Source organism: Rutilus rutilus, assembly GCF_951802725.1.
Source record: "Rutilus rutilus genome assembly, chromosome: 6".
Lineage (NCBI taxonomy): Eukaryota > Metazoa > Chordata > Actinopteri > Cypriniformes > Leuciscidae > Rutilus > Rutilus rutilus.
The window spans coordinates 14,002,902-14,024,087 of NC_140214.1; the positions used below are offsets into that span (position 1 = coordinate 14,002,902).

At 42.3% G+C, this 21,186-nt stretch overlaps 1 protein-coding gene across 1 annotated transcript in view; it reads right to left on the reverse strand.

Moving 5' to 3' along the window:
• casq1a (calsequestrin 1a) overlaps positions 1-7,483 on the reverse strand; it is a 12,065-nt gene extending 4,582 nt beyond the window's left edge. The window contains exons 1-2 of the mRNA XM_084412651.1: positions 7,073-7,483; positions 319-412 (exon numbers count right to left, since the gene is read on the reverse strand). Of these exons, the coding sequence (XP_084268777.1) occupies positions 319-412; positions 7,073-7,309 (331 nt within the window). The 5' untranslated portion in view covers positions 7,310-7,483. The remainder of the gene's footprint in view (positions 1-318; positions 413-7,072) is intronic.
• Between the last annotated feature and the right edge of the window lie 13,703 nt (positions 7,484-21,186).

Sequence of the window (21,186 nt, forward strand, 5' to 3'; positions counted from 1 at the left end):
TACTTGTTACATATGTCATCCTATTTCCTCACAACAACCCTATAACAGGCATGGACTTCTTTTTTTTTCAATAAATATAAATGCGCACTAAAACTCACAAACAGTCTCCCATTGAGTAGCTGATGCATAACATGCACCTTTTTAAATAAACATTAATATTTTAGGTTAACATTTATATGTATTAATAAGTGAAAATGTATATTCTAGGTGCTGTAACTGATCACCATGTCCCTTTTGTGGTGTGTTAAAAATATAATACAAATATTATACATTATACACAAGTATGGTCATATCTGTGTGTTTTTGTAATGTAGTTACCTAGTTTCTTGGCAACAGCTCTGTCTGTCTTCTCATCGAGTAGGCCAATCCCGATGTCCTCGTCGTCAAGATCCTCCAGGACTTGTGCAGCAAGCTGGGTAGCAAAAAATATAATTTTGAATGTCCTTCAGCTTCTTCGAACAGCATGTGTGGTTTAGATGTTTAAAAGCATGTTAGTGGTGCCCTGACATGTAAGCTGTTCGCACAAAATAACTGTGGGAGGGAAACTCTTCAGAAGTTCCTGTGGAAACACTAAGGTAAGGTGATTTCTTGTTTTAATTTTATTAGGGTTTGCACCCTGTCAGCACAAACATAATGCATTTATTATCAACCTGAGAGCTGGTTTTGGTAGCTAACACACTGTGTACAAACACTCTGTGTTGGACAAGGACAGCACATTTGTTTTCTGCCTGCACAGATATTTCAGGCTCTGCTGTAAGAACTGTAGTTAGTTTCTTCCACAGTCTTACATCCATAAAAGCCATCATCAAGAGCGCTGCCCCTGCACTTTCTAAATCGGTGTGAAACTCGACCCGTATGATGGACAGCTGTCTCCACCAATTGGAGTGCTACATGCGCCTGCTGAGCTGGAGTAACAGGGTGCTGGGGTGGTGACAGGTTCTCCCAACCATTTCTCCAAACATTATGAGGAACTAAACTGAAACAAATGCCCTTGAATTCCTATACAGATGCACAGTATTCTTTTTTTTTTTTTTTATCCATACGTCACTCTAAAACTGTTTAAATGATTCAGTAGTGTATGTAGAATAGGATATATCAGTAACTTACAAACTGACTTTGACTTTCTTTCTTCCATGCAACACAAAAGGAGAAACAATGTTCTGGTAGCTTTTCTCCATGCAATTACCATGGGACTGAAGCTTTTAAACTTCATAAAGGATGCAAAAGTGGCATAAACATATCATAAACATGTTTCATGTGACATGCATACTGTATAAGGTCTTTTGATGTCATTGATTTTCATAGCTTTACATTAAAAAAACAAAGTCAAAAATCATTTTTTTTGATTATGCAAGCGTTAATGGAACATCCTTTTTATCATTTTGCAAACATTATGGGAACATTACTTTTTAAAGTTCTCTGAAACATTTAAAAAACATTAGACAACATCCAACTAAAAAGGATTAAGAAAAAACGCTTATGTATAAAACATTTTGGAGATCATTTTTAAAGACCAGATAACGCTTACTAAATGTTCTATGTTACTGGGAGTGTTACTGGGAGAATGTTTGTTCATTACTTTGAGAGAACCTTGCTATTATGTTAGCCAAAGTTCTGAGAATGTTCCGTTAGCTGGGTAGATATCTACCTCATTCAACTACTTTAGATGCCAAACAGTCAACATTTCAGATGCTGTCCATTACTCACACTAACACTATAACCACTATTCTTTTTTATTTACCACATGCAAAATTATCTAACATTAATGATACACTAAACCTGTGAAAATCATCTGCTAAAGACCTTTATTGCAGATATGGATATCCTTAAGTGTAAATAACAAGGTTGAAGATGTAGTCAACTAGCTCATGAGAGCTCACAGGCTGGCTTTGACCTTTCCAATATGGCGGACAGCAATGCACCTTATGCAATATCTATATAGTGCTACTGATGTGACCAAACCGGGTCAATAAATGAATCAGATAGGAATACTTCAGATCATCCAGATCAACGGATTCATGAATCATAAATTGCTAGTTCTCTTCTTAACATGCCAAAAGAAAATTAAAAATTAATAATGAATTACATGTTCAGTCTGAGACTTGAAATTTAGTTTTATGGACTGCATTTATGTTATTTTTAGGACTTTTGGTCATTTTTTAAGCTTGAAAGTTTCAGTCCTTATTCATTGTAATTGCACAGAAAAAAAGACCACAGAAAGCAAGCAAAATGGTATCCTTTTGTGTTCCACAGAAGAAGAAGAAAAGAAATTCACACAGATTTGGAGGAACTTGTGCGTGAGTAAATTGAGTGATTGAATTTCTGTCTAAATGCTTAAAATGTTTTTTGTGAAAGGTACAGGTCTACTAAGGAATCAGATTTTTTAAAAAGCTTTTAAGGTTTATCCAAGTGTTTTATTACATTTTTGAAATTAATTGTCTGAGAATTTTATGCAAGTTCTTCTAGTTTAGCTGTAATATTAGCATAATACTTGAGTGATAATTCGTCTCTTTGTTAATGTGCTCGATCTTGGTAATGTCTCATTGATCTTTTCTTCTCAGACTTTAGAATGTTTTTCTATCAGTTTAGTATATTAGTATATCAGCAACATATTAGCATTAAAAGGAGGATATATGTCTGTTAAACGAACTTTAGGCTAATCTCAGCAAAAGGCAAAATAGGTCACGGCTATATATAAGGCGACCCACAAAAAGCCATGAGTCAACAAGAAAAGATTTTTGCAATGAATCCGAGATAGAGTTTGCTTATGACAAATCATAGTCGGGATAGAGGAAAGAGGAGACATTTAATCCAACACACAGCCACGGATAACGCGCCCTTTTTTTTCTGAGTATTTATTAGCCAACATAAATATGTTTTTTCATTAAGGAAATATAACCAGAAACACCCTAGACCGGGTTGGTGTAAATGAGAGCATACAAGTGTTTCTATAAGGGCAGAAAGCAGATCTTCTGTAATGAAGCATCACAGCGGCTTGTGCCACACAAACAGCTATGACAGCAGAGGCGTTTATAATTAGAGCTGCTGCAGAGACAAACCGGGACTATTTTGGCAAGGTGGTGGTGACGTTCAGGGTCCTGGGATCCGCTGACAGGTACAGTAATGTGCCCAACACTCAGTACTCTCAGTCGACACTGCAGATTTCATGAGCTCAATCAGCACTCAAGCTGTTATAAGTTAGTATAACCTACAACAGCGCTGGACTACTGTGTATTCAGGAGCAATGTGTTGCAAAGCCACATACAAAAATCTCATTCCCACAACAATGCACCATGAAAACCAGGGAACTATGTACACTATGTTCCACTAAGTTCTGAAGCGCAAAACAAAAATCACGTGAGCCAACTCAGCTCAAGGGGATAGTCTGTTCTTTGCCTTTCTCCCAAAACACAATGTCCTTCAGAAATCCATTAGCATTAAGACTGAGATTTAGACTTAGAATTAGTTACGTTAGCTCGTTTAAACTAATCCCACACAAAAAACACAATACATCAATGTCTGTTGTCTCTTGAGGATTGCACTGAGAAGTGCACACAAAGTTCTTAATAACAACAGACCACTGTTGACTCCAGGAGGTGACAGCTCGGCTAAATGATGCTGTAACCTTTTGACCACATGGGGTGGGATCTGCCTGCTAAGTAGATGCTAATGTTATCTAGAGTGCTTGGGATTGCTTGTGGCATTGTCCACATCACAATTGGTTTGTTTATATGAAAGGTTGGTTTGAAGTTTGTAGATTTTCTTTATACTTTTAGTGTTATTTTAGCATTATTTAAACGCTATTAAAATGAATTAGCTTTTTTTCAGTTTTCATTTTAATTGTAGTTTAAGTAGTATAGGCTATTGTATAAATTTTGTTGTGTTTTTTTATTTTTATTAACTCTTTCTTTTACATCAGTGGTTCTCAACCTTTTTTGGGCCAGCGCCCCCTATCTATTATCCAGGTCCCGTAGCATCTGTCGTTGCTATGCAACCATGAACTGCGCTCTCCATGGCATGATGAGAAGTATCAGCAAAGGATTAATTGATTTCTAGCCCTTGCATTAGCTTTACTACTAGATATATTTATGGAGTTGAGAAATAAAAACCAGCCCTGTAAAGCTATGATCAGCTGTTCGGCCGAGCTTTCGACGTTGTTACGGAAAGGCCGAAGCTGATCGGTTGGTTTTTGTCACATGACCTGATTCTGAAAAGTTGAGATGTTTTCAATTTCAACCGACCGACTTCTATTATGAGCGCGCTTGCCGAGCGCCTACATTTGAAATAACGAATTTGCACGCACATAAAACGCGATATGTGAACGGCCCCTGGCTGGTTCGAGTCGGCACTCGGCACCGCTGCGGATCAGCACAGTACTTTGCAGTACCTGCAATTTTGTTTATTTACCGCTAGAGCGCCACAAGTTACGGACTGCAGCTTTCATATAGGCTATAACTAAAAAGCATGTCAATAAAAGCCAAATAACAGATTTGATTTTACTGAACAGTGGGAATATTATTATCATAGTTTCCCAGAGAGTAAAAAAGTCATCTGAAGTAGAAATTAGCCTATGTATCAGTGTAAATCAGTGTTAACGAAATGCAACGGTTACCAATTTGACATTCAAAATTTAATTATGTGGCTTATCGCAAACATAGTTTAATAAAGCCAACATTTAAAAATATTTTGGCAGTTTTTTTTTTTTTTTATCCATTTGAAAATCTTGTTAAAATATGCTATTATAAACTCATAGGGGCAACAAATGAACTTCCGACTCTCTCCCATGCCACTCAAAGTAGATATAGGCCTAAGATGGGCTGTCATTGGACAGTAAAAACAACCGTAGGCTATACGGTCATTAAAGCGGTAATGTTTGCACTTAGGTTTTATTACGCATTTAGGAGAGTATTGCAAGAAGCTGCAATAAACCTTACTTTCATAATTCAATAATTTCATAAATAATACAATCATGATTTTTCATGAAAAATTATGTTAGAATTGTAGGCCTAAAATACCTTGGTATCAGCTTGTTTTCATAAATTGTATAATTATGGTATAATCAAAGTGGCTGGCAACTTAAAAAAAAAAAAAAAAAAAACGCTGGCGGGGAAAGAGTTAAATTATTTCTGTTTTAGTCTTTTAGTCATCTTAAACTTATTTTATTTTAGTTAGTTTACAAGGCAACATTTATTGGCAGCTAAGCAATTAGTTCAATAGTTTAGTAATAGTTAAAAGTTAACAATAACAACACTGTTGTCAATAGCTGGCTAATCTCTGTCTTCTTATGCAATCTAATACAGTGTTACCCATGATCTGTCATTCAGGCTCAATACATACACTACTATTATTAAATCAGCAGTGGCCAGCAACTGACAATTTGGTGCTACGTATAGCATAATACACACCGCTGCTGTGACACTGTAAGAACATGTGACTCATTGCATGTATTTGATCTTTGAACCAATGAGACAGCATGAAAATATCAGCACTGATGCTTCAAAATGCTACAAATGCTATCTCGCATTATATATATTTTTTTTTTGCATTAGTTTTGGTGTCTGCATATGGGCCTGTCGACGAAACCAAAGTGAAAATGTACCGAGATGAAACCAGAAAAGCAAATTCCTTTGAAAAATGACCCATCCGAGCTCATGCTCAGGGTGCAAATTTACTGTGTGGTGCATCAGCACTTTTCAGATCATAGATGCCATAGTCCAGATAGTTCTCGTGGCTGGTGTAACAGGCCCCACATTCCCCAGGCTCTGCTGGAGTACTTTTCCTTCTGATCCAGTGTAAAGCCTCTAACAAGGCCACAGAAAAATCTATATCGTTAATTAATTGAGTTTTTAATTGTCCTCTATCAGGGTTGAACAATCAAAAACTATGGCCACTAATAAAGGCTAGAAGCATCAGAGCAATTGTGACCCTGGACCACAAAACCAGTCACATGTCGCACGGGTATATTTGTGGCAATAGCAAAAAATACATTGTATGGGTTAAAATGTAAAAAAATTATTTTATGACAAAAATCATTAGGATATGAATTTATTTTAATTAAATTTCCTACCGTAAATATATTTTAAAAATATTTTTGTGAGTGAATGCAGCAAAATCGCGAACATAAATGGACAACTTTAAAGGTGATTTTCAATAGTTGTATCTCTGCCAAATATTGTCCTATCCTAACGAACCACACATCAATGGAAAGCTTATTTATTCAGCTTTCAGGTGATGTATACAGCTCCATTTCAGAAAATTGACCCTTGTGACTGGTTTTGTGATCCGGGGTCACAATTATTGTTCAAGCATCCAGATTAAAATCGACACATCAGTGCTAACAACAATTTTTGGGCCAAATTCAAAGTGCCATGCAACACTGTTTACTGTAAATTTCCATGAACTATATAAGCAGAACTATAAAGTGCAGGATATAAAATACTACATGCTATAAATAGCTGCAGAGTAAATCCTGTTGAGACAAACTTTCCTGCCGCATTGAATCAGCAGTTTACTGGTCTATCTATCTATCTATCTATCCATCTATCTATCTATCCATCCATCGATCAGCTATATCTTTAAGATGTACTAAACAAAAGCTAAATTAAGAATTCATACAACAAATGGTTTTAACCAGTGTTATTTTAGTATACTATACTATTATAGTATTTATGGTAACATTTTTACAATAAGGTCTCATTAATAAACTAACATGAACTAGCAATGAGCAATATATTAGATCCAGTATTTATTAGTCTTTGTTAACGTTAGTTAATAAAAATACAGTTGTTCATTGTTAGTTCATGTTAGTTCACAGTGCATTAACAACGTAATGTTTTCTTTTGATTTTAATCATATATTATTACATGCTGAAATGAACATTAACTAAGATTAATAAATGCTGTATAGAAGCATGACAAAAGTTGACATAATCCTATGATTTTCCTCATCTAAACTGGTCCTCTCACAGAAGACTTTAGTCATTAGCATGCTTCACAACTGCCCACAGTTACACTGGATCCAGCTGCTCCCAATAACTACCCCTCCCCTTTGGCCGATTCCGAGTCAAACCCACCTCAAGGGCCAGCTCCTCAATCTGAAACTGTTTCTGGGCGACTTTGCTGGATCCTACGTGCTCATGGTAGTACACCACCATCACGTCATATTTCTTCATCACAGACTTGAAATTCTTGGCATTAAGCTCGTGAACGCGGTCCTTTCCATCGTACTCAGGGATGTCCATACCTTTCTGGCCCCATGACAGCTGCCCGAAGGTCAGAAGGAGCCCAAGGAACACTAGGTTCCACTTCATGATTCAATACTTAAGTAGGGAAAACTTTAATTCCACTGAATTTAAAACAAATCAACTAAATACTTCATAAAATTAAATTAAAAAGGACCTGTGATCCCCGCCACCCAGAACAGACAAGACCAAGTCCTGAGGCCCCTTGTATGAAACCCCTACACACGGGTAAAAGAGACGAGTAACAGGGTCGAGAGCATTTTAGGGGGTGGGATGAGGTGAGTGCGAGAGAGAGAGAGAGAGAGAGAGAGAGAGAGAGAGAGAGAGAGAGAGAGAGAGAGAGAGAGAGAGAGAGAGAGAGAGAGAGAGAGAGAGAGATTGATATGAGAGAGAGGGGCTGCTAAAAAAGTGAGAGGCACATTTTTTCAAGCAGTGAGCCAGACTGGAGATCACAGCAAGGCAAAGTAGAGTTAGATACCATACGCCCTCTTTAGTATGACCATAAAATATTAATAGGAGACAGAAAGTTTGTGTACATGGGACAACAAAAACTGAAGCGTGAATGCAAGATCACAAAGAATGAGATGGTACGAGATGGAGAAGGAAGGGATCATAAGGCACACAGGAAGCCTTTCTCTGCCATATTAAGCTATACAGAGTTTAGATCTTGGCTAAAAATACAAGATGTAGCATGGAGACGGAGTGCAGCGTGGGTAGGGTGTGGGGGGTGTCTTGTTTGCAGCACTTGGCTCATCCGTGGTGCTAGAATGTGGCACTAGGTCACTTCAGGACGAGATGGAGAGACCAGGCTGGTGCACCTCCTTGGGTTTCACAGATGCCAGTTTACTTTTTGGGCTATCAATTCTGGCTTGCACTTCTCTCTGACCCATAATGGTGCATACGATATACGGCCCGACTGCATTCATGCTCAGTGTGTTTATCAGCACTGAGAATATTTTGTATGGCCTACGTGCCTAAACTCTGTGAGGGACACTACAGTAAGAGTATGCGCAAGATTATGTGTGCTCATGGTAGCTAAATAGCTCAAGATTACTTTACAAATTGTAAGACGAGAGGTGAGTTATTAATAAAAATCATGTAACATGATCTTACATGTTCTCTTCCCTTCAGCCTCTTTATTTAGTGGCCTGTGCAGTTAATGCCTATTTAGTCGTCAGCTGGTGGTTAATGATGAAGCAAAGCAGTGTGTTTGAGGGAGATGATGTGATGAAAAGGGGGGCGTAAGTAAAAGGAGAGTGCTTGGATGTCACTGCATATCCGGTGTTGACTGTGTCAAAAGCATCAGCACATTTAGCATAGGCTAATCCTTCATTAAATGAGGATGCCGTTTGATGGATTTGACATCAGAACACTTAGAGTCAATATGAAATCCTGTTCGCAACTTATTTTACGCCTTTGATGTGATGTATTTCCAAATGATATTCACTGAGAAAAAAACGCAGGGTGGGAATTTTATCCATCATAAACTGATTTGACTATAAAATATATATAAAATATAACAAGAGACAATAATCCATCTTATCCTAAAACCACTAATTATATAAAGTACTCAACTTTTTACATGTCTGTAACATGCATCACTTTGGATGGTAAATGGACGAATAATAAACAAGTAAACTATAAAAGCTGGAGAAATGTTGTTATATCACATTGATCACCTGGCTTAAAATGGTTACTAAACTAATATTTATCAATATTTTTCATTATGGCACCATCTAGTGGTAAAAATAATATGACACAGTTTAAAGACAAGAATGTTGATACAAGAGAGCTCTTATTCATAATGTCATTAATATTCTATTCTTTAGTATTTCACATATGTATTGATATGATGGCTCTCTGATATTTATGACTTGGTTTTGACATAACTTGATTAATTAACCACCAGAATGCAGACAAATATTTTAACAAGTTCCATAAAGCCTATAGCATCAAACAGACAAAATCAAGATAACTGTTTTTGATCTTCCTTTTGAACTTGAAGTTAACTTACAGTCTATCATTGATGTTCAACAAAATATCTGCCAAGAGTAGTCTGCAAATCACAGAATTTATTGGTGCATATTTGCCATATATACAATATAAGGATGGAAAATCAGGGTATGTGATTTTTTTTTAAACTATGTCAGATGTCTATTATAATTTGTACTGATTATATAATATTATAGACATTTTTATTCGCAACAAATATTAGCGCATCATTATGTTACAATTAAGCAAAATTGGTGTTATAGTTTTAGCACAAGGCCACAAGCAATCACAGCCCATTACTACAGCACTTATGTCTTTGACTTTGCGTTTATACAACTGTTCAATAAACAAGTAATTAATTTTGATTAACTTATGTTTCAGACTACGTTTCCGCTAAAGAAAATAGTTCCAAAAGAAGTACCGGCTAGGCATCACCATAACACAGACTCCAGAGCGGCCTGGAGTTGGTATAAGAGTGGAATGGAGCAGCAGAGGTTTTCCTTCCACTCAAAGCCTCCTCTTATTCCACTCCAGGATTTCCATTCACCTGCTTACTGCTAAAAGAAATCATGCCATGAGTGACCATGTGGCAAATGAAAAAAAAAAATCTTCATTTTGCAATAGGCCTACAAGAAAACCCATTTCTGGCCATGTTTACTCACATATTGTGAAAAGTAAATAAGTATATCAGGTGGAAGTTCCCTGAAGCCTTAATCAGTTATTGGGCGTCAGTTTGGTTTGAAATGTCCTGGGGACAGAGACGCAATCGGTCATTTTCAGAAGTAATGGGTACAATGACGCATTCGTTTTTTTTCTCTTTCGTGCAGGTCATGTTTTGAAAGACGATGTCCTGTAGCTTACTAACGTAAATAAATAAAAATGTATACAAAAATGTGATGATGTCTGACTCGTTTTATGAAGAAGAAAACCTAGACATATGACCACTAATAGTAGGCTACTATTCGTATTCTGCTTCATAAGTAGGCTACCATGTTGACAATGACATGACGTGGTTTAATGTAGCCTACCTAAACAACGATCACCAAATTTTCTCTCTCATATTGCTCCTCATAAACACTGAAAACTGTCAAAAAATTTAACCAAAAGTCCAATTATTATGGACGTTATCTGACATTAAGCGTTTTTGCTTTATTGAGACAAGTTGTAGGAAAAAGCTTAACGGTTTAATGTAGGCTACCTAAACAACAGTGATCACTATATTTCTGGTTAGATTTTTTGACAGTTTTAAGTGGTTATGATGAGCAATAATATGCATAATAATATGTACATGAGTAATAATATGTAACACTTAATACCAAAAAACTGGTGGGTACAAAATGACTCGTGACGAAATCGTATAGGGATCTTCGCCGTGACGTCACGACGCGCTCTGGTTGGCAGAAGAAAAGTAATGGCCGCTTGCTTCGCAGCGCAAACACAGAAGAAAAATGGTTGTGTCGTGCTGTGTGATCGGCAAGATTGGATACTGTACTGTGTGTGTATCATCTGTGTACATACCCTTATATATTAAGGGCAAATTATTGTATTTTAATACATTTTTACGTGTCAACCAATGTTATATACAGGGCCTAAAGTTAACTTTTTTGACCACCAGCCACTGTGACTTTTTACCAGACAGTTTTTTTTTGGCCTCATAAAAGGTGAAAAAAGGAATTGCACAAACATTTCTTCTTTAACTTGTAAGAATACACATTTAAATTCTGTCAATTTATTAACGAGATCCATACAAGTAATAACTCTTAGAATACAGATATAGACCTAGTGCAGCTCGTATGTAAACAAATCACACGCGGCTGTGTTCATGGCTGGGCAGCTGTTAGTTACAGCGTTCAGGAACCGTTAAGCAGAACTAAATTAATATTACTGGTAAAGTTACCGGGTAGGCTACCGGACATTTTCTCACCGGTTCCCAACTCCCAACATCTGTGCAACTGTCATTGTACTGTAGCCTATGTCAGCGTTGCATTATCTCATCTCATCTCACCAACAGTTTAATACTTAACTCACACATTCAAACGCAGTCAGAGAAGGGCCTCATCTTTCTCTCCGATCACATACGTTCCGAAACACTCAAACTGCGCTGCTTTCACAGATGCTTTCTTTACTAATGTGCCGCCACATTTTTTAGCTGTAAATCCAACGAATTTGCTGACTTCGTTAGTCAAAGAACAACAAAAAATTCTCACTCAGGTGATATGGATCAGGCAGAGAACATGAACCCTGGTGGTTATAAAAGCTTAATTATATCTCTTTTTAGCTTCTTCGGACAAATAATTAATATTATGCTGACAAAACGTACTCGGTTACTAACGTAACCTCTGTTCTCTCTAGAGAGGGAACGAGTATTGCGTAAGCTAGCTTACGCTGCGGGAAAGTCTCCTTTCTCGAGATACTGAAGCCAAAAATTATCCTTAATTTTTTAAATCTTGTCAACGCAGTGCGGCAGCCTGCAGACCTAGGGCAGGCGAATCGCGTGCCCATTGGCTGCTCTGCGGCAACTGCAGCAGCCTATGGCTGAGCCTTGCGCGTGACGTCACGTCCAATGAGCGCGCTTGGCGCGCTTGATGCGTCACAGCCCGTCATTAGGGGTGTGGCTTAGCGTATATAGGCAAGGTACAGAGGCTGCTTCGCTGGTTTCTGTCGCATGAAGCGAAATGAGCTCGTGGCGAGAGCACGGCGGGTTACGCAATACTCGTTCCCTCTCTAGAGAGAACAGAGGTTACGTTAGTAACCGAGTACGTTCTCTTACGAGAGGTTCTCTCGTATTGCGTAAGCTAGCTTACGCTGCGGGAACACCCTTGTCAACGCCGTGCGCGCGCCCAGCATCCTGAATGAATCCCATGGGGAGCCCAGGGAACGCGAAGTGGAGCTGGGCGGCCAAGATACCACAGTACACAAGCACATAATATGGGGCAGGGAGCGGCACAGCCGGTCCAACTGACACTTTCCACATAGTGCAGCTCAACCAGTAGAGCTAAATCAGCAACATAGCCCGCGCACAGACAGTGGGCTGGCTACGCGAGACTTAGGCTGATAACACTTAGGCCTGCAAAGCGGGAACTTCCAGGTTGTAAAACCTAACAAATGTGGAAGGGGAGGCCCAGCCTGCCGCTGCACAAATGTCATGAATGGGAATCCCACTGGACCACACCCACGATGAGGCCATGCCTCTGGTGGAGTGCGCCCGAATGTCCAAAGGGCACTGCAGGTTTTTAGATGCGTAAGCAGCTGCGATAGCGTCAACTATACATCTGGATAGGGTGTGTTTCGAGGCGGCGAGACCCTTGGTGCGCCCACCAAACGAAACAAAGAGCTGCTCTGAACGCCTGAAGGCGGCGGAGCGTGAAATATAGCTTCTCAGCGCCCTGACTGGGCAGAGGAGATTACTATCTGCCTCGCAGCCAGCATTCGGCAGGGCTGAAAGGGAAATGACCTGCGCTCTGAAGGGAGTGCCCAAAATTTTGGGGACATACCCATGCCTCGGTCTGAGAATAACTTTAGAGTCATTGGGTCCGAACTCGAGGCACGCAGCGTTAGTGGATAACGCGTGAAGGTCTCCCACACGTTTTACTGAAGACAGTGCTATCAGAAAAACGGTTTTGAGCGTGAGGTATTTCATATCCACAGTTTCCAGGGGTTCAAAGGGATGTGCTTTCAGGGCGTCTAAGACCAGTGAAAAATCCCACATAGGAACCGAAGGGGGTCGCGGGGGGTTCATCCTTCTCGCTCCTCTAAGGAAGCGGATGACAAACTCGTTCCTTCCTAATGCGCGGCCCGGCTCTGAGACAGAGAGCGCTGAATGGCCGCGACATAGACTTTGAGCGTGGAGGGGGACCTGCCCGCGTCCAGTAGCTCTTGAAGGAAGCACAATACTTGCGAGACCCCACATGTCTGTGGATCGAGCCCTCTGGCAGTGCACCATTTGTTAAACACCGACCATTTAGACGTGTAGAGCCGCCTCGTGGAGGGAGCTCTAGATTGTATGATCGTGTTCATCACCCCTTCTGGTAAATCACTATGAAGAGCACTGTGTGGCGCGCTTTCCTGGCTCTCTCGATGACCTGAGGCAGCAGAGAGACCGGGGGAGAAGCATATAGCGGGCCGCTGGGCCACGTCTGGGCCAGCGCGTCCTCGCTCTTGAAAAGAATACTGGGCAGTGTGCGTTGTCTTTTGACGCAAAGAGGTCGACTTTCGCTCTGCCAAAGCGGCGCCACAGCGACTGGACTGTTTGGAGGTGTAGAGACCACTCCCCAGGGGAACGTTGTCCCTGGACAGTCTGTCGGGGCCCTCGTTCAGATGGCCAGGCACATGCGATGCTCTCAGAGAGCGCCGAGAGTGCTGAGCCCATACGAGGAGGCGTTCCGTCAGGGCGCAGAGCTTTTTTTTTTTTTTTTTTGATCTGACACCGCCCTGGTGGTTCACATAGGCCACTACTGATGTGTTGTCCGTGCGGACTAGAACATGGTGACCATGGAGGAATAGGAGGAAGTGCATGAGCGCTTTCTCGACCGCGAGCATCTCTAGACAGTTTATGTGTAGGAGATTCTCCTGGTCTGACCAGCGGCCATAGACCGGTCTGCCTTCGAAGAGCGCTCCCCAACCTAGGTTGGACGCGTCTGTTGAGACAACTTTCCGGTGTGAAATCACTCCCATAATCACTCCAGTGTGATACCATTCAGCTGCTAGCCAGGGCTGCAGGGCTGAGACACAGCCCTGAGTCACTCTGATTAGCGAGCCACCGGTCGCCCAGGCTCGATGGGATACGCGCGCTCTTAGCCAGCGTTGAAGCGGGCGCATGCGCAGTAAACCCAACTGAAGCACTGCTGCAGCTGAGGCCATATGCCCCAGGATGCGCTGAAATGCTTTCAGAGGAACCCGATTGCCTTCTTTGAAGGATGCGGCGAGGCGCCGGATGCGGCGCGCGCGCTGCTCCGACAATCTGGCCGTCATCGCCACCGAGTCCAGTTCTATTCCGAGAAAGGAAATTGACTGACGGGGCGAGAGCGAGCTCTTGGTCCAATTGACCGCTAGACCCAGACCTTCCAGATGGCTGAGAAGCGCTGTTCTGTGAGACACAAGTTCTGTCTCTGACTGCGCTATAACAAGCCAGTCGTCCAGATAGTTCAGAATTCGCATTCCCTGACTTTTCAGGGGCGCGAGAGCCGTGTCCATGCATTTCGTAAATGTACGGTGTGCTAAAGACAGGCCGAACGGCAGGACTGTGTATTGATAAGCTCGACCGTCGAAGGCGAATCTCAAGAATGGCCTGTGACGGGGGGTTATCTGGATCTGGAAATACGCGTCTTTCAGATCGAGAGAGATAAACCAGTCTCCTGGGCGGATCTGCGCAAGGATCTGTCTGGTTGTAATCATCCTGAACGGCCGTCTCATGAGAGCCGTGTTCAGATGTCTCAGATCTAAAATAGGTCTTAAAGCTCCGTCCTTCTTGGGAACGAGGAAGTAACGGCTGTAAAAGCCTGACTCGCTCAAGGAAGGATGAACCTGTTCTATGGCCCCTTTGCGCAGCAGCTTCGCTATTTCTGCTCGAAGCAGATGCGCTGCTTCTAAACCGACTTTCGTCTCCGTCTGCGCTAGAAGCGCGGGGGGCGACGAGCGAATTGAGGCGAATAGCCGTGTTTTGTAGTGTTCAACACCCATTCTGACGCGCCCTGAATAGCTTCCCATGCTTTTGCACGCATAGCTAGGGGTCGAATGGTCTCTGGGTTCAGATCGCCGCGCTGCGCGGGATGGAGAACCTGTATCAGAGAGGATGGGGCGGCGCGCGCGCCGCCGGTGCTCGAACACGGGGCTGATAAACAGTATTGGCCGGCTGTACAGCGTTCAGTAGCTCGGTCCTGAAGGATGGAGCGCGTTTTGCTGTCAAACACCCCTGGCGCGAGAGCGGCGTGGGGGATATAGTGTCTGAAAGTGAGTGCGCGTGCTCGTGAGCGGGCGCAGGGTTTACACTTATAACACGGCCAGTGTTTTGGAAGCTTTAGAGGGTCTGTAACCCGGGGTAACCGTATGGCAGAGCGAGCAGCGAGTAGGTGTGAGCACAGAGTTGTGGGCACATTTACTACACTTAATACTCGAGCGGCGTGTTTCCGCTTTATGAGAGCGCTCTGAGCGCATTACCGTGGGAACCATGTTGTGTGAAGCAGTGAACACATGGGAGTGGGCACATTTTCTATACTTAATATCCCCTCGGCCTGAGCCGTTGCAACTCGAGCGGCGGGTAGGTGTGATCACAGAGTTGTGGGCACATTTACTACACTTAATACTTGAGCGGTGAGTGTCCGCCTATGAGAGAGCGCTCTGAGCGCGTAACCATGGGGACCGTGTTTGTGCGAAGCAGTGAGCACATGGGAGTGGGCACATTTCTACACTTATGACACCCTCGGCCGGAGCCGGAGTGTTTCGGGGCTTTAGAGGGTCTGTAACCCGAGGTAACTGAATGGCAGAGCGAGCAGCGGGTATGTGTGAGCACAGAGTTGTGGGCACATTTACTACACTTAATACTCGAGCGGCGCGTGTCCGCTTTAAGAGAGAGAGCGCTCTGAGCGCGTTACCATGGGGACCGTGTTTGTGTGAAGCAGTGAGCACATGAGAGTGGGCACATTTTCTACACTTATCTTCGGCTAGAGCTGGAATGTAGTGAGCTTAGAGGATCTGCAACCCGGGGTAACTGAGTGGCAGAGCGAGCAACGGGTAGGTGTGAGCACAGAGTTGTGGGCACATTTCCTACACTTAGTACTCAAGCGGCGTGTGACCGCTTTAAGAGAGTGCGCTCTGTGGACGTTACCGAGGAGACCGTGTTTGTGTGTAGCAGTGAGCACGTGGGAGTGGGCACATTTTCTACACGTATAACACCATCGGTGTAATAGGAAACTGATAGAGCGAGAAGCTTTGATGGCTCATAAGTTTAGACGCTCATAAATACTCAAGCACCATCCTGCGGGATACGGGTTCGCTTTCTGTATGTGAGAAAGCTGGCCGCGAGCTCGGAGAAGCCAGCAGAAAAAAATATTTATCTGCCGCCAGAGCAGGATTCGAACACGGGACTCCCGTGTGGAAGTCCAATGCTCTGCCACTGAGCCACAGGAGCACACATAAACTTTAGTTAGTGCGAGCATATGACCGAGCGATGTTTCGTTTCGGCGTTTGTTTGCAGACGCGCGCGTGTAATAAAACAGGCTCGTTACTGCAGTATAGTATATCCAGCCGCCTGAACTTGGAGGGGACTGAGAATATACGAGGACGAAAACACTCTCTCTTCCTCTTATCGCCGGTGCTCGTGACGTCCGCTCTGATGTCCCTTGAGAACGGCGCAGTTGCGCGGCTCGAACAAGGGAGAGAGAGCGGGAAGATGTCATCATGTGCTATGACATCGTATGTTTGCAGGCGTGCGTGTAATAAAACAGGCTCGTTTACTGCAATATTGATATTTCTAGTCGCCTGAGCTTAGGAGGGGACTGAGAAATGTGTGAGAAACGGAGGTGGCCGGAGAGTGACGCGCGCGACCGAGACGCGGGGTAGCTTTCTTATAACGTAAAGGAAGCCAGCCCGTGACCGTCTACTCCTGACATCCCTTGTGAGCGGCGCGTTTGCGCGGCTCGAACAGAGGGGGAGAGCGCAGGGAGGGGCGTGCGTCGTCCGGGGGGTAGCTTTCTTGTAACGTAAAGGAAGCTATAGCCCGAGACCGTCCGTTTCTGACATCCCTTGTGAGCGGCGCCGTTTGCGCGGCTTGACAGAGGGGAGAAAGCAGCTGTCTAAGAAAACAGCGCTGTCTGCTTCATCCCCTGAGGCGACGGCAGTGCGGGCGAACCGGCCGCTGCGCGTCGGGGGGTGGGGAGAAGGAAATAGCGAGGCTCGCGGGAGGGGCTCCGGCGAGCGCTCAGCTGTCATAGAAGCCCAGGCAGAGAGCGCACACCACGTGGCGGTCTCCGTCGCTGAGCGCGGCTCTGCACGAGCCACAGGATGAGCGAGGCATTTGCAACAACGCCTCGCGCTCTTTTAGATGCAAGTGTGTCGCGGCGGACACACAAAACACACAACACAGAGCAAGGAAAGGATATATATGCCGGATGGCGCAGCAGGCAGGGAAGGCTGAAGGCGGCGAGCGGCCGGCGTCCTCAGGCTGAAATCCTCGGCGTGCTGGTCGCTTGATTCGACGGCGGCTTCCTCGGAGATCAGCGATGCGAAGAGCTTCGCTGAAGAGACAGAAATCAGCGAAGCAGCCTCTGTACCTTGCCTATATACGCTAAGCCACACCCCTAATGACGGGCTGTGACGCATCAAGCGCGCCAAGCGCGCTCATTGGACGTGACGTCACGCGCAAGGCTCAGCCATAGGCTGCTGCAGTTGCCGCAGAGCAGCCAATGGGCACGCGATTCGCCTGCCCTAGGTCTGCAGGCTGCCGCACTGCGTTGACAAGATTTAAAAAATTAAGGATAATTTTTGGCTTCAGTATCTCGAGAAAGGAGACTTTCCCGCAGCGTAAGCTAGCTTACGCAATACGAGAGAACCTCTCGTAAGAGAACACAGGTAGACTGCTGCGACTTGTTGGTTCTTTCTGCCAACCAGTTCGCGGCCACGCCCATATCGTGACGTCACATTTGACTCCGGCGAACATCCCTATAGGCTACCCACCGTCCCCACCGAAATCGACGCCTATTATCTTCGGTTTGGCTGCTTGTCGGCCTTTCGTTGTCGGACACTTTTTTTACAGTCTATGGTTCGATAAAATACCTTAATTACTCACCTGAATGCCATCTCCGCTTCGACTTTACAACATTTCAAAATCCCTCAGTTCTCCGAAAAGCCAAGCCAATGTTGATTTTCGTTTTATTATGAGCTCTGTGAGTCGCTTTCTCTTTTTGCCAGCAGATCTCTTTTTTTTCTTCTTTTTTTTTATAATGGTTGATTCCACGAGGTTCGAGATTTCGTACTACGTGTAAACCTTTCTCGCTGGTTGAGACAACTAACTTATGCCATACAGCCATCAAAGTAGCCGAAGCAACTTATATGACGAAGCACGCAGCCTATATGTAGCCTACGCGATATCCCGCGAAAACCATCCGGACCAGGGCCGTGCAGAGACCTCTGGAGGGGCAGGTGCTCAAAGTATAAAAGAGGGCACATGGAACAAGGTTTTAAATGGGGCTGTGTTTTTCCTGACTCAAAATGAGGCAGATGGGTAAAATCCTAATAATGTATTTTAATAATAAATAATTAAATTTGTATTTTTTTTGTAGATCATCATATGTGTTTCCCACAGTATTTTTGTGGGTTGAGCTCGCTACCTCTAGGGGGGTCCGGGGGCATGCCCCCCCGTAAGAAAATTTTGTACATTTTAAAGATAAATTCATTAATCTGGTGCACTTTGAGTCACCCGAATCCACTGTTAAAAATAAATAATCCACCCGCAAACCGCCCATATTCTTTGATTTAGATATCTGCATCTGATCATCACATTACAATTATTCAAATTCTTAGTGTTAAGCATGATAATATGGTAACATATCACACTGAAGTAGGCTGATTTAAAATTAACATTTATTTAAAATAAAAGTTCTTCTTTTGGCAAAATTACATTTCCTTAATAGCCTAAACAGAGGCTTTACTCTCTTCAAGCTTAAATTGTCATTGTTTCATTACATCACTGTTTGAAAACACAATTTATTTGTACCTTTTATAAAGGGCATTTTTCCCCTAATTTTATTAAATGTATGCTCCATCTTTCATTTCAAATTCTTAAATTTGATCAATATATTCAATTAAAATAATAAGACACCAGGCTGTTACCAATCAAATTAAATAATTTACATTGAAAAATTATAACTGTATTAAATTTGATTATTTTAAATATTTTTGAATATACAAATAAGGAATGTTGAAAAGAATATACTTTATGAAACTAAACCGCCAGTAGGAGGCGGCAGGCGACCGTCTTAATGAGCGAGTCATTGAGTCATTCATTCAAACGATTCGTTCAAACGGCTGATTTATTCAGAATGAGGCAGTTTATGAATGGGGTCATTGAATATTTGACTCAACTGATTCGTTCAAAACGCTGAATCATTCAGTAATGAAACACGGCTGAGTGTTGCTGTGAGATTCGCGATGGTCCTGCGTGATCTTTGTTTGGAACTATTTTCGCTGCTGAAACAGAACAAAAACAGTCATTGCGTCTAAAATGTAAGTGACTTAATTTTAACTATTTGTTTATTGACCTGTTATGAAATCAGTCTCGGTTTCAATCTTGATGGCATTCAGGAAAACAGTTACTACTACAGCCTACACACAGCAATATAAACAACGTCTCTGCATGCTCTCTTCACGTCGTCCTTGTAAAATAATAATAATAAGTAAACAAACATCAAAATCACTAAGCTGAGAATGAAACGCCACTTACCAGCAGCCACAGATTTGAAGATATCTTCTGGTAGTGCGCGTAGCCGCGCGAAAATAAAAAAATGTGCGTGCAGCGTCAGGAACCCGGATGAGTTCGCCAGGTGAAAGGTCATCATGTGGGTCATTTTATTTACGGCTAAATTATTATTAATAAATTTTACTAATGGTTAGATTGGGCAGGCATCCACAAAAGGGCCTTTAATTAAAAAAAAGGAGAGGAAATTTTGCTTGACAAAAGGGCACTTTGGTCACCAAGGGGCAAAGGGGCAGGTGCTCGAGCACCCAACGCCATGCAAGCAATATAAGGATGGAAAATCAGGGTATGTGATTTTTTTTTTTAAACTATGTCAGATGTCTATTATAATTTGTACTGATTATATAATATTATAGACATTTTTATTCGCAACAAATATTAACGCATCATTATGTTACAATTAAGCAAAATTGGTGTTATAGTTTTAGCACAAGGCCACAAGCAATCACAGCCCATTACTACAGCACTTATGTCTTTGACTTTGCGTTTATACAACTGTTCAATAAACAAGTAATTAATTTTGATTAACTTATGTTTCAGACTACGTTTCCGCTAAAGAAAATAGTTCCAAAAGAAGTACCGGCTAGGCATCACCATAACACAGACTCCAGAGCGGCCTGGAGTTGGTATAAGAGTGGAATGGAGCAGCAGAGGTTTTCCTTCCACTCAAAGCCTCCTCTTATTCCACTCCAGGATTTCCATTCACCTGCTTACTGCTAAAAGAAATCATGCCATGAGTGACCATGTGACAAATGAAAAAAAAAAATCTTCATTTTGCAATAGGCCTACAAGAAAACCCATTTCTGGCCATGTTTACTCACATATTGTGAAAAGTAAATAAGTATATCAGGTGGAAGTTCCCTGAAGCCTTAATCAGTTATTGGGCGTCAGTTTGGTTTGAAATGTCCTGGGGACAGAGACGCAATCGGTCATTTTCATAAGCAATGGGTATGATGACGCATTAGTTTTTTTTCTCTTTCGCGCAGGTCATGTTTTGAAAGACGATGTCCTGTAGCTTACTAACGTAAATAAAAAAAAAATTATACAAAAATGTGATGATGTCTGACTCGTTTTATGAAGAAGAAAGCCTTTGACATATGACCACTAATAGGCTACTATTCTGCTTCATAAGTAAGCTACCATGTTGACAATGACATGACGTGGTTTAATGTAGTTAGCCTACCTAAACAACGATCACCAAATTTTCTCTCTCATATTGCTCCTCATAAACACTGAAAACTGTCAAAAAATTTAACCAAAAGTCCAATTATTATGGACGTTATCTGACATTAAGCGTTTTTGCTTTATTGAGACAAGTTGTAGGAAAAAGCTTAACGGTTTAATGTAGGCTACCTAAACAACAATCAGTGATCACTATATTTCTGGTTAGATTTTTTGACAGTTTTAAGTGGTTATGATGAGCAATAATATGCATAATAATATGTACATGAGTAATAATATGTAACACTTAATACCAAAAAAACTG